General features: G+C 46.4%; 1 protein-coding gene across 2 annotated transcripts in view; it reads left to right on the top strand.

Annotated features, from left to right (window-relative positions):
* Dlgap2 (DLG associated protein 2) overlaps positions 1-13,820 on the top strand; it is a 691,629-nt gene that overhangs the window by 555,022 nt on the left and 122,787 nt on the right. For both annotated transcript variants that reach the window (XM_041673600.1, XM_041673601.1), the window contains one exon: positions 5,029-5,094. In XM_041673600.1, the coding sequence (XP_041529534.1) occupies positions 5,029-5,094 (66 nt within the window). The remainder of the gene's footprint in view (positions 1-5,028; positions 5,095-13,820) is intronic.

The following is a 13,820-nucleotide window of genomic DNA, read 5'->3' as shown; positions in this document are numbered from 1 at the left end:
AGTGCAGCTGTGGCTGGAACGCGAGAGGAAGCCAGCATTAAGACTCATCAGTGTCATTGTCCTGGCTGCGCAGAGATGAAGCGTCCATTTAAGCGGCCTCCAAATGCTATCATTAGTAAATTGGCCAAAATGTAGACTTGGGTGTGCTGTCTTCAGGGGAAACTTTTGAGAAAACACAGAGAAATCTAGAAAGTAAAGTTTATGGAACAAGGTGGAGGAATCAGCAAACTGAGCTTGAATGGCTCCATGCAAGCTCTCTAATGGCCGTGGCCCATGTGGCTCCTCCAGAGGGTGACACCACTATTGGGGGGGGGGGTGCTTACCGGCCCTGTCTTCAGGACCACACACTGCATCCTGGCAAGAGTTTCATAGGCAAGGACACAGGCAGGCATGCCAGGACATAGTTACAGCTCCCCAGTCTGTAAGGTCACTTTCTCTACTAGAGAACTCCCCTACACTGCATAGAAGAGGTCTAAAATGAACATGTCTGTGTGACATAACCAAGGACAGTGACATAGGAGTGGCTCAAAGAGGCATGTCACACATGTTTGTATGCGTGGTTCACCGGTAGACTTCTGACCTCAACCAGACCCTCCTCTCTCATCTCCACCTGAAAAGGAAATAGGAGGTGAGATTCACCAGAAAAGCCAGACCAATGTCCTCATCAGGCAGAGAATGTGCTAGATTGAGGTGTGGTAGGCTGTACCAATGAGGCCTCAAGGTGCTGAGCAAACCAAGGCTACAGTAGAGCTGTAGGGATCAAAAGCTACCATTACTATGCAAAGGCGCATCTCCTCCCTGCCATCTTAGAACCATAAAGAGGCCCAGACACAAAGGAGTGGACAGTTGACAGGACCGTCCCACAGAAAAGGTGGGGCGATACAACCAAATAGGGTACAGGGCCCACCCAGCCTTGAGTGATGTGGGTCAGGTTTTGACACTTCAATTTAGTAGCAGAAGTTCCGAATCTTAGTACCAGTGTGAAAGAAGATAGAGTGGTGTGGGACAATGGCCTGTATTCTGTCAATTATATTTTAAATAAATGCTGATTGGCCAGTAGCCAGGCAGGAAGTACAGGCGGGACAACCAGACAGGAAGTAGAGGCAGGTCAAGGAAAACAGGAGAATTTTGGGAAGGAGAAGGCCCATTCCTCTGCAGTCCTAGCCCTGACCACCACCGTCATCCTCCTAGAGACATCTGGACACAGGAGCCATGCCTTTGACACAGGTGAAATGTTATCTCCCTGCGATCTGGATGCAGAAGCTGCACTGTCTCCCTGAGAATCTGACCCTTTCTTTGAAGGATCTCCTGACCCACCTGCCACCTCTCTGCCTCCAATCATTCCTCTTGTGGCTTCTGCCATTTCCTGAGTAATTTGTGTTAGTCATCACAGTCTCCACGGACTCTCCAGAAGCTGCCACACTGGCCTTCGCAACAACACCATGGGACTCAGCTGATGACAGAGAAGGCAGAGTATGGAAGCAAGGACATCCATGACTGTGCACCCGCAGAGGGTGTGCTAAACCTCCCTGACTTGCATCTTCTTCACCGTGCGTCTTCTTCCCTGGAAACTTTGCTGACACGGCTTTGTGTTCCAGCAGTTGGAGGACCTTGCTGGAGAATGTGCCACCTTCCTCCACCTTCGAAGGAGTGTGAGTGGCTCGTATTTGCTAGACACCTCATCCCTTGAAAAATAAAAGCAAGCATGGTGCGTTCCTGCGGTGCTGGATGGAGCCTGCGTCGTGTTAGATGTGCTCTTAAATCATCTCTGAGCTGTGTGAGCACCTCTAGAACTCGGTGAAACAGGAGAGTTTTTCCAAGTGGCTTCAGAGAAGTGAGAAAATGTGCCCATGTCTTGTGGTCAAAGGGCAGAGGAAATAGGTAACATATTCAGAGAGTGGGGAAGGCAAAACCGTGCCGCCAGTGTGAGGATGGCATCCCCGCTCTGTTGTTAGCTGACTTCTCTGGAAACACCTAGTCCGCAGTTCCCTCCTGCTCCGGTGTCTGGGAGAAGCCCTGGTCACAGACTCGGGGGGCTGAACCTCAAAGAGGAACTGTGACACAGAACTCTAAGAAGGCCCATTTCCCACGCAGAAGAGACTCCAAAAGTCTCCTGTTGTGTTCTTCCGAGCACAGCCGGCATTGAGTTCCAGTGTGAAAGAAAAATAAGTCACAAAGTAAACTTAGCTAGAAAACGTGAGAGAACAATGTGAAAAGAGAAAACTCAAGGAGCCAGGACAATGAAGAGTCGCCAGGGAGGACCGACGCTCATTAGGTTGCATTCACGTGGATAAGGGAGTGGTTTTCAGAACCGTCAGACAATTGCGCTTTCCTATTTTTGCTAAGGATGTGATGGGAAATTGAGCATGGTGTCAGATATAGGCACTATTAATTTTATAGCACTGATTAATCCCATGCACAGTCTCACAGCTCTCTGTCCAAGATCTATTGACCTTGAACGTGGTAAGATGAAGAGGCTGGGGCAAGGAGGCTTGCAATCACTCAGATTCAGGATGCCTGAGAGCCTGGCTAATGGTACCATTGTTCTGCCCCCGTCACAGCTTGTTTCCTAGATTGCACAGCTCACCTTTTGTGTTAAAGTTGGAGTGAAGTGATTTTCTTTAATAAGTGTGTGTGTGGGGGGGGGGGGGGGGGAGAGAACAAGCTCCTGATCAGTTTTCACTCTTTTAGCCCATAAAGGGACATATATGGGCTCCCTAATAAAGTCAGAGTGGTCATTTAACTTGACAGTCCTTTGCATCCTTTGGGGTTCAGTCATTCACACACCCTTCACACATCGGTGCCCACTGTACAGACCCTGTAACTGTGGGGAGAGGAAGGACAGGGACCCTCATCTCACCTGTGGCCCTCCAATGACCAGGGCATTCCCCTGCACACCTCCAGACTTGAGTAGGGATACGGTAGAAATAAAGCTTGGCCTGAATCTAAAGCCTGGTTAGACATAGAAGGACCATCATATCTACATCAAGACATACTTGGTCAGCCATGAGGGGACACGAGACACGAAGACCTTCTGTATGCTCACCTTCCGCCCATGTCCTTAGTTGATCCACATTCCAAGACTTCCTGTTAGCATCATTTGAGCAACAAGGGTCAAGGTAAATTATACAGTCACTTCTGTGCCTAAAATTCGGGGTTGACCATAGACCTCACCTGCCTACCCTTCTTGGGGCATTCTGTTCTCAGAGTAAACGGTGGCTTTCCTCCTTCAGGGCTGTAAGCTGTGACCCCAACATGATGGTGTGGTCGGCATGCAGCCTCGTTATCCTTCCTGTCCACCCTCTGCCGTTTTCTTGGCATGGTTGTTATCTAAGCCGTCAACAAGGTAACAAGGTAACGTTAGCACACATGAAAATCTTCTCTGTTCAAACTCTTCATTTGCATGTGTGAGTTTCAAATGAGGGAATGTGTGAGATCTGAGTCTTTGGGTCTGTTGCAGAGTTCCTTCTGGCTTTGAGAGAGCCCTATGGAGCAGCTGTCTCCAAGGAGACTGTACTTGGTTAGAACTGGCTATGGTACTGGGTCTGGGTTCCTAGGTCTTAGGGTGGTCTCGGAACCCACCATATCCCTTGGAGGCATGGCTATCTGCTAGCACGAAAACACGGCAATGTGTGGAGAAAGCACTGTTGGCCAGGCAGAACGGCTACAAAGCGGCCATAAGCCATTTTAATGAGACATTGAACCTGAACCAAATGGGTGGTGATTGTGGGCCTGTATTTTATCAGTGTCGAGAGGCCATGAAATGAATTTGACTTCATCTCTATGTGAGGACGCTCTAGCTTGTTCCTCTGCATCTTCCATGACAAACCTGCCTCTTTCTTCCCCACGTTTCCTATTGGCTAGCAGGTGGCAATGCGCTGGCTCTGGGGCGGTGATAGTGGAGTGTGTAGATCCAATTATGATACACTTGTATGGATCCTGTTCATGCTATAACCCGATCGGTGATATTCAACACCAGAGAACGTGCGTATCCAGATTCACAACCTCCCTGCCAATGTCAAAGTCCTCCATGAATGCACAAACACTGGAGTCTAAACATGCAATTCTGTTTTTAAATGTATGCCAGGATGGTGACATGATGGTGGATACTTCTGTATGTACAGGATGCTGTAATGTTGATATACACCCCATGTGTATAGAGGCAATTATATGTGTGTGGTGTGGTACAGGATACCCTCTGTCTGAGCTGTATCTCCTTGTTCAGATGAGTACTGTACGCTGCCGATCACAGGACAGCCGGGTACTGAAATCAGCGCATATGGGTGCATGACAGCTCCTGAAACAAGACCCTGGAATGCTGTGCAGACATGGAGGTGGGGTCCAGACACCTAGTCCAGCTCCCTGGGGACACACTGGATAAGAACACATGTCCATTCACCTTCCTTCCCAGTGTCCCCATATATGCAGGGCAGAGTTGAAGTGACACTGGTGTCATGACCGTGTGATAATCCATGCGAACACACAGCAGTGACTTGGCTGCACCAACTAGAAAAAACAACTAAAAGTGAGTGTGGGGACCTGGGATGGCCTCTCACCAGAGGGGAAATTGATGTCCCAGCAAACCCACCCAGAATGAACTCACAGGAAACATTGCAGCAGCCACTGCAGTCTTTAAGCATGGAAGATTGGCATGCTTACGACCGCGATCGCTAGAGTAGGAGCTTCTCTTGGAGGATGACTCAGACATCTCAACAGCCTATCCCAATGCTAACAAGATCAAATAAACCCCAGAGTTATACAGGGAAGCTGAGGTGTATTTGCAGAATCTGTCTGTGCAGGGACCTCAAGGAGGAAAGGGGCACACGTGGGATCTTGGGGCTGTTACAGAAAGGGACGGCTTGCTCTGAGGTTGTCAGTACAAAACACTGAGCTCTGAGCATTGATATTAGAAGAAACAGAGAAGTGTCTCCGTGTGTGAGCCACACAGGCTGTCAAGTGTCTCAGGTATGGGAATGATCGCAATGTCAATGGGACAATAGTAAGCATGTCTTCACTTGTGTCTTGCAGAGGAAGAAGGAGGAGACTTGGTCCAGCCGGGCCTCAGCTTCCCGGGACCAGCGGAAGAGGACATAGGTAAAGTAAAGCCACTGGCAGGGGTTGGGAGGTTGCAATGACTGCTCAGAGTCTCACTCACTTTGCCACACCCCATCACTGGGAAACTCACGTTAAACTTGTGAAACGCATCTGGCCTGAGAGATGGTACCAGTGAGAAGCAAGAAGCCGTGTTGATGGTTTTATGATAGTAAGCAACTTGTGAATCCCTCATGAGAAAAGGCTTTCCTGAACCCTCATGTTGGTATGTTAAAGACAAAAAAATGCACAGGCTGCATGCAAAAGGAACCAAAAAAAAAAAAGGAAAGAAAGAAAATAAAGAAAATAAAAGGGAAGTTTGAGGATTGAACACAAGGGCCTGGTTTGGATGGGACACCCACCATTGAGAATTACATCAACAGTTGGTTCATCATTCAAACAACATTAGCAGCTGGTTTTGTTGGAATATAGCCCATTATATAAATAAAGAAACCCTTATTCCCCCCCCCCCAAGAAAAAGAAAAGAAAAAAACCTCCACTGACTCTAGGCTGGAACCTGCCCCTGTTTGTCCTAAGGAAGCCAACAGTTCCACTCTTCACTGGAAGGAATGGATGCCCTTGGGCCAGCATGACACAGGCTGAGGCAGATGCTGCTTCATCGGGTCCTTTCTCTCTTGGAGGACAAGAGTAACTGTTGCCCCCTCCTCCCCAAGTGCTCAGCCCAGTCTCCTATGAGAATAGCATCTCCTCCATATTCCAGAACAGTTTGCTTTTTAACTTAAACTCATCAAGTGGGGGGTCTAAGTCTGCAACAGCATGGGCACTCACAGTGGTAGGGGTCTCTAGAGCCTGCCAGAAGAGCATCAGATACAGTCTTTCTCACTGAGACCAGGCATGACAATTGTGGCAGCCAGTCCCACTTTTCCCGGTGACAGCCAGAACAGTAGGAATTTTCCCCCAAGGGCCAGTTTTCCAGGCAGCAGGAGCTTGTGACTTAGTGCATTGGCCTCCAGGGACAGGTATGGAGGCAGAACATCAAGAACCCAACCTTAGTACATGAACTAGGGTGTGGATCTCAGGAAAGCCAGGAGCCAGTGCTTGCCTTAGCTGAGAAGAGTTAGCTTATCCCAGAATCACAGAGAGCAATGCTGAGGCTGGAGCTGGGTGGTTATCGCATAGAGAAGGTTGCACAGGTTGGGTTGGGTTAGGAAGCACTTCATGATGCTAGAAATGGAACAGGATTGACCACTCCCATTAATTCCTCTTGTTGTTGTAGAGTTTAGGGCATGACACACTCACAGTATGCAGCTGCCACCCCTGTGTGTCTATGAAGCTTACCACTTGTCCCAAATGGAAACTGTGTCCCCATTCAACAACCCCAAGACCCACCATCCTATTTTCTGTTGCTATGGATTTGCCTGTGCTTGAGAACTTTAATGTGTGGAATCATACTGTTTGTCTTTAAGAGACTGGCCTGTTTCACTCAGCATAATGTCTTCAAGATTATTCTGTGTTATAACATGTGACAGGATTTCATATTTGGAGCCAAATAGTATCCATCCCCCAGCATCTGGACTATCTTGTGCTCTTCAGCTCCTTTGTCTAAGACCATTTCATTGTCTCACCATATGCAGATGTCTCCTCCCCTCCATTTCCATCTCTCTAGTAACATTGTAACACATGATAAACCAAAGTTCACTGTTGTCAGCCCCATGTTGTTCAGGGATATTTTGCCACTGGTCATTATGAGTGTGGTTCTGGACATTTTAGGAACAAAGAAGCAGGGGGCTGTGGTGATTGCTGATTTCCAGATTCTCCCAAAGATCCTGTTTGAAGGGCACAGGTCACAGGTTTAGGAAGTGGCTCTCTGGGTGTCTGAAGTGGGGGTGGGGGTGGGGTCTGTGCCTGTGCAGCACTGTTAGACTCCGAGGAGAAGTGGTTGTTCAGGGAGCCCTCTCTGAAGCACAGGACCCCAGCCCCACCTTCAGTCCCCCCGTGTTTGTTAGGGTTCTTGTCAACTTGGCAGAAATTAGAGTTCTTTGGAAGAAGAACCTCAAATGGGGAAAATGTGTGTGGACAACTCTGCAGGGCATCTTGATTACTGACTGACGTGAAAGGGCCCAGCTCACTGTAGCAAGTGTGGTCCTTGGGCTGCTGGTCCCAGGTCGTATAGCATAGCAGTCTGAGCAGGCCATTGTCACGAAGCCAGTAAACAGAATTCCTCTGTGGCTTCTTCAGCTCTTGCCTCTGGATTCCTGCTTTAGTTCCTGTCCTGGCAACCTTCTATGATGGACTGTGTTGTGGAAGTGTGAGCCAAATAAATCCTTTCGTCCCCAAGTTGCTTTTGGTCATGGCGTTCTGTCAAAATATTAGAAATCTAACTATGGCAGAAATTGGTGCTACACTCATGGGATATTTCTGTGACAGACCTGACCATGTTTTGGAGAGGATTTGTGGAAGGACTTTGGTACTTTGGGCTAGAAAAGATATTGAGTGTTCAGAGCTTGCTTTACTTTGTGGCTTTATTGCTGTGAAGAGACACCATGACCATGGCAACTCTTATAAAGAAAACATTTAATTGAGCATGAATCACTTATAGTTCAGTCTGTTATCATCATGGTGGGGAGCATGTCAGCATGCGGACATGGCGCTGGAGCTGAGAGCGCTACATCTTGCAGGCAACAGGAAGTCAGCTGACTGTCACCCTGAGGGAAGCTTGAGAAAAAAAAAGCCTAAAAGCCTACCTTCACAGTGACACACTTCCTCCTAATAGTGCCACTCCCTTTGGGGGCCACTTTCTTTCAATCCACCGCAGAACTTAATGGGTTATTCTTGGGACGTAGAATATAATGCAGACGTAGTGCAGACAATGGAGGCCTGGCTTAAGAAGTTTCAGAGAGAAGTTGGAGTGGCCTTCCACACTCTATTGTGGCTGTTAAAATATTTTGGATTAAGAATCTGTGGTTCTGTTCAGCTGGGGCTGCAGAATTGGCTGTGATTAACAAGAGTCTACAATCGTTAAGGTGAAACCTTTGTTTTCTCTGGGACTGTTGATACTGGTCAAGAAGGCCTAAGCTGTGATCAAGAAGAAAATACCAGAGGTGAACTCTTTTGGAAAGTGTTTCACTAAAGTCATCACACAAAAGCTATGGTCCAAAAGTGATGTAGGAGTGCAAGCCAAACCATCGCCTCCACAGGTCACTTTGGTCATGGTGTTCCATCATGGCAACAGGAGCCTAAACAAGGTACCATGACTGTGGAACCTTAAACTGGCGTCCTGCTCCATCTGATGGGCAATGCCTGGGCCCTGTTATCCCCAGAGATTCCCTAATTGCCTTTTCTGATGAAGGAATCCCTGCATTTGTTCTCACTGCGCTTGTTATTTTCCTCGCTTTCCTAAATTAGTGTTGAAAATTTAAAAATTACATACATTGTAACATATGGTGTGATTATCAACATGCAGTAGAGTTGGATAATGGTTAAATCAAGACCATTAACCTTTCACCCCACATACTTGAATGTTTTCTGTGTGAGATGAAGTAATCTTGTAGCAGCTTCCTAGTATTCAGAGTCTCTAGTTACAGTCAAGAGGGTGAGCGTGCCCCCACCAGCATCTCCCTACTCTCTACCTCACCCCCAGTGCCACATCTGCCCAGGATCAACTTTTAAAGGCGACGCGTCTGTGTAGAGCCGTGGGGTGTTTGCCATTCTGTGCCCAGTGTAGTTCATTTTACTTGATGTCCTCTGGGCTCCTCTGTGTCATCACTGGAGGCAGAACTGCTGTCCTTTTCGAGGTTGAATAATATTCCTCTGTGGGTGCATATATTTTATTGGTTCTCTCTTCTATTGCTGGGTACTAGATTGCTTCTCTCTCTTGGCTATTGTGACCAGTGTTATAAGGCACACTGAGGTGTTGGTATCGTTTAGAGATACCAACTTTATCTCCTTTGGAGAAGCACCCAGGAGTGTTATGCTGGGTCACCCATCCCACGTGATGATAATATGTACCCAGGGTACTTGGGGGACCTGCCATGAGATGCTTCCAAGTGTGAAAATGGCAATCAACTGAAAAAAAAATTTTCTTCTGTTTTACGTTAGTAATGGATGTTTTCTGAAACTCTTGTCTCTTCCATTTGAGAGCATCTGAACTCTCTGATGCTCCTGTGTGACATATAATCCTGGGATGCGGAGCTGCAGGGTCCAATAAGATACGGGTTTCCACAGCAATTACTTCCAGTATGGGCAACTGGTCTTGATGGGACCCATTGATAATGACCACAATAAAGGAGGAAACTGGCTTTTCTTTAAAAAAAAAAAATCTCTCTCCAGAGAAGAAATTCTGATGGTTGATCTGCCCTATCAGCTTCACTGGTTCCAAAATCACTGAGGCATCACATGTCTGGGCGTGTCAATATTCAGAGACACCTGTGAGTGAGGAGGAAGACTCTCTTTCTGGCTGTGTCTGCACTATCACACCAGGATCCCAGGCTGAATGAAAAGGAAGAAAGGAAAGAGAAAGTGACCTGTGCAGAAGCGTCCATCTCTCTGCTCCAACTGAGGATTCAGTGTGACCAGCTCTACCTTACACTCTCGCTACAAGGACATCCCCATCATGATGACTATGCCTTCAACTATGAGCCAAAATCCATCCATCCATCCATGCATCCATCCATCCTTCCTTCCTTTCTCCCTTCATCCCTTCCTTTCCTTCTTCCTCCCTCTATCCCTTCCTCCCTTCCTTTCCTTTCTTCTTCCTTCCTTCTGTTGTTTTTGGTGGGCATTTTTTCATAACAATGAGGTAGTTAACTAATGTGCCCTCAGGTATTAAACTGCTCTCCCAGTAACTCTTGTGAGATTTAGCTTATTTCATAAGATGTTATAGTTGGCCATCCACACTTGTGGAATCAACCACCCACAGCTGGAGAGTGTCTGAGAAGCATTTCACCTGTGATAAACACATGTAGTCTCCTTTCTTGTCATGTCCCCCAAAACAATATACATAGCAACCCTTTGCTCGGTGGTTCCATTGTATGTCCTGCTTGGAGCTTGAATATTCTTGCTGGGTTTTCTCAGTGCTCCTGATGCCACCTCCAATAATATAGAAGGCTAACTTCTTCATTTTCTGGGATGTTGTGTTGAACTGCAAAGGGCCTGCGATTTGTTTATATTTATGAGGAGTATTATGAGGTTTGTAGGTTATTTGCAGAAGCTGTCTCCAGAGAATGCCCCCCCCATGTGTGATACAGGATACAATATTGTGATATGCCATAGAAAAGGAGTGAGAAGCTAAGTTGGGTAACTCAAGGGAACTTATTTTCATTATTCCATTTTACTTTAATATTTTAAGTATCAATTTATTTTTTTGAAGCAGATTCTTGCTATGTAGCCCAGGCTGGCCTCAAACCTATAACAGCTCTTCTGTCTCAACTTCCCAAGGGCTGGATGACAATTGTAAACCATCACACCCAGCTCAAAATTCCATTTTAAAGTATTGTTTCCATGCAAACAAATTAAAATTGAATTTAAAGCTGCTGTGTTGAGTGTTTAGGGACATCAGGAGAGTGGGATCTTCCTTGACTGGCACCCTGCCATCAAATGGCAGTTACCAGCTACACTGAGCCTAGATGCTGGCCAGAGTGGTACTTCCGGCTCCCTTCGCCACTCAGGGCCTTGGCTGGTACCTTCCCTTGCATCTCAGCTACAGAGTAGGTACGGCGGCGTAGCGGACAAAGACTGGCAGCTCAGCACAGTAGAGGACTGGAGAGGAAAAGCTAGCGCACAACCAAGTCTGGGAAGGGAAAGGTGCCAGCAGCCAAGTTAGAGCTGAGGCCCAGGATGGTACAGGAAAGCAACGCGGTAGTTACAGGAATGAGTGGCTCTCTGGAAATCATGGTGTCCCTGGAAGCCACGAGGCCTGTACAGATATATAGGCAGTCAGAGCTGAGTCTGAGGTGGAGGGTGTCTCCTGTGGGCAATGGCTTGATTCGGGGAGGGTTGCATGAGCTCTCCTTATATAAGTACATATACCACATTGTAGTAGGAGGCCACTTGTTCAGCCCAGACTCCCAAAATAACCACATAGAAACTGTATTTATTAAATCACTGCTTAACCTATTAGCTCTGACTTCTTATTGGCTAACTCCCACACCTTAATTTAACCCATTTCTACTAATCCGTGTATTGCCACATGACTGTGGTTTACCAGCAAAGTTTCAGCATGTCTGTCTCAGGCAGCAACTCCATGGCTTCTCTCTAACTCTGCCTTCTTTCCCCCAGCATCCAGTTTAGTTTTCCCCACCTACCCTACTCTGCCCTGTGTAGGTCTAAGACAGATTTTTTAATAACCAATGATATTCACAGCATACAGAGGGGAATCCCACATCACCGTACACACACACACACAGAGTTATACTCTGTCTACTTATAGTGTATATACCTGCAGTCATAGTAGGTAAGTCATCTCAGGCTCCATCTGGGAATGTTGAAGACTGAGTTCAGAACATGGGTATGGCATGGTGCTGGCTGCTGGGTTAACCTTCTGAAGCAGAGCTCCAGAGGGACCACACAGGGCTGTGCTCTGCTGGAGGTCATGTCATGACCAGGGCTGGAGCAGGTGGCTTGTATGCTCACCAGACTCTGGAGACAGACGGCAGAAACGATGAGCCAAGAGAGAGAGATGACTCAGGATTCTCTGGGAGCATCAGCCAGATGCTGTTTTCAACCTGGGGCTCTTGCAAAGTAGAGAAAAACAAGCTTCATATGATTCCCCTGGAGTCTTCCAGAAAAGAGAGAGATCAATGCAAGCTACAAGTCCTTGGTGAATGGTGCTCAGTCAGCAAGGTCCCCAGTGTTTGTAAGATCCCCGATTTGTAAGTTGCACTTGTCTTGTCAGTAAGAGACAAGACTGGTACCAGAGGGTGCATGCCCTGGGGACCTCCTTCCCCTGCCCCCAGACCAGGGACCCAAGTGCACTCTGCCTGGCAATGACTTACACATTCTCATGCATCTCTGAGACCCACTTGCCTATTCTCAGGTGTGAGCACCAGAGGTAGGTACGGCTGTGTGCAGTCTGAGCCGCATGAATAGAAGTGTGTTTCCTGCACCCAGCTCTGCTCCCACGGAAAGGCGTCGTATCAGATGAAGCAAGAATGGCACACTGACTCCTACAATTTGTCCCTTGACTGCCATGGCACACACACACTAGATAGATAGATAGATAGATAGATAGATAGATAGATAGATAGATAGACATAGGTAGGTGGGTAGATAGGTAGATAAATGATAGATAGATAGATAGATAGATAGATAGATAGATAGATAGATAGATAGATGATAGATAGATAGATAGATAAACATAGGTAGGTGGGTAGATAGGTAGATAAATGATAGATAGATAGATAGATAGATAGATAGATAGATAGATATAGGTAGGTGGGTAGATAGGTAGATAAATGATAGATAGATAGATAGATAGATAGATAGATAGATAGATAGATAGATGATAGATAGATAGATAGATAAACATAGGTAGGTGGGTAGATAGGTAGATAAATGATAGATAGATAGATAGATAGATAGATAGATAGATAGATAGATGATAAAAGATAGATAGGTAGATAGATAGATAGATAGATAGATAGATGACAAATAGAGAGATAAACATAGGTAGGTGGGTAGATAGGTAGATAAATGATAGATAGATAGATAGATAGATAGATAGATAGATAGATAGGTAGATAGATGATAAAAGATAGGTAGATAGATAGATAGATGACAAATAGAGAGATAAACATAGGTAGGTGGGTAGATAGGTAGATAAATAGATAGATAGATAGATAGATAGATAGATAGATAGATAGATAGATAGATAGATATAGTTAGATGTAGGTAGGTAGATACATAGATATGTAGATAGACACATAGATGATAGTAGATGGATAGATAATAGATGGATGGATGGATTGATCGATCAATAGATAGATAGATAGATTTAAAAGCAACAGGACCTTAGGACAAGGTGTGGCTCACTCTCACTGTCTCTGCCATCACTCTTGTGCTCTGACTAGACAGTCTGAAATCACTAGCAGTAAGTGCAGTCAGAGTTACAGGAACAAAATGTAGACACAGTGGACGGAACATGGCTCAGTCTCCCATCAGGCACTTACCTTCTTAATGTCATCCAGAACATGATTCCTCCATGATGACCGATGTCCTTTGCAAATTGCAACATCGAAACCCAGACTCCCGTGCCATCTTTATATCTGGGATAGTCTTGATGACTGGGTGTTTGCTTCCTGTACAAGTCAATCAGCAGGCAATGGTAAAATGACTGTTCCAAACCAAGACCACTTTTGTGCAAGGTCTTTGTCCTAGAGATAGACACAGAAGTGGAATTGGGTGAGCCATCTATGGAAAGTAATGGCATGCTTGGTGATGTACAAGATGCTGACCATGCTTGAGGAGAATGACTTCCAGACCCAAGCAAAGACTCATTCTTCACAGGAGAAGGAAGCCAGGATTCGCCACCAAATCCTCTACTTTCAGGAAATGTTATAGTTTGTGGGAAGGTAAAACAGCACGTAAAGATGCTATGCTGTGGAATGTGAGCATCTAGGGGGATTCCACCGGCTCTGATGCTTCTGTGCTTCCATGAAAGGTGGCAGGGGTGAGACGGTCCCAGCTGCTCATCAAGGAGTAATTCCCAATGAACATCATGCCTCACCCAGCCCCAGGTCAGCATGTTCCCTTCCCGGCAAGTGTCCGCTGGC

The sequence above is a fragment of the Microtus oregoni genome, unplaced genomic scaffold (genome assembly GCF_018167655.1).
Source record: "Microtus oregoni isolate MIOR12 unplaced genomic scaffold, Mior012 000024F_ref0000369, whole genome shotgun sequence".
NCBI lineage: Eukaryota > Metazoa > Chordata > Mammalia > Rodentia > Cricetidae > Microtus > Microtus oregoni.
Note: the sequence above shows the minus strand (reverse complement) of the source record. Positions and strands in the feature narration are given on the sequence as shown.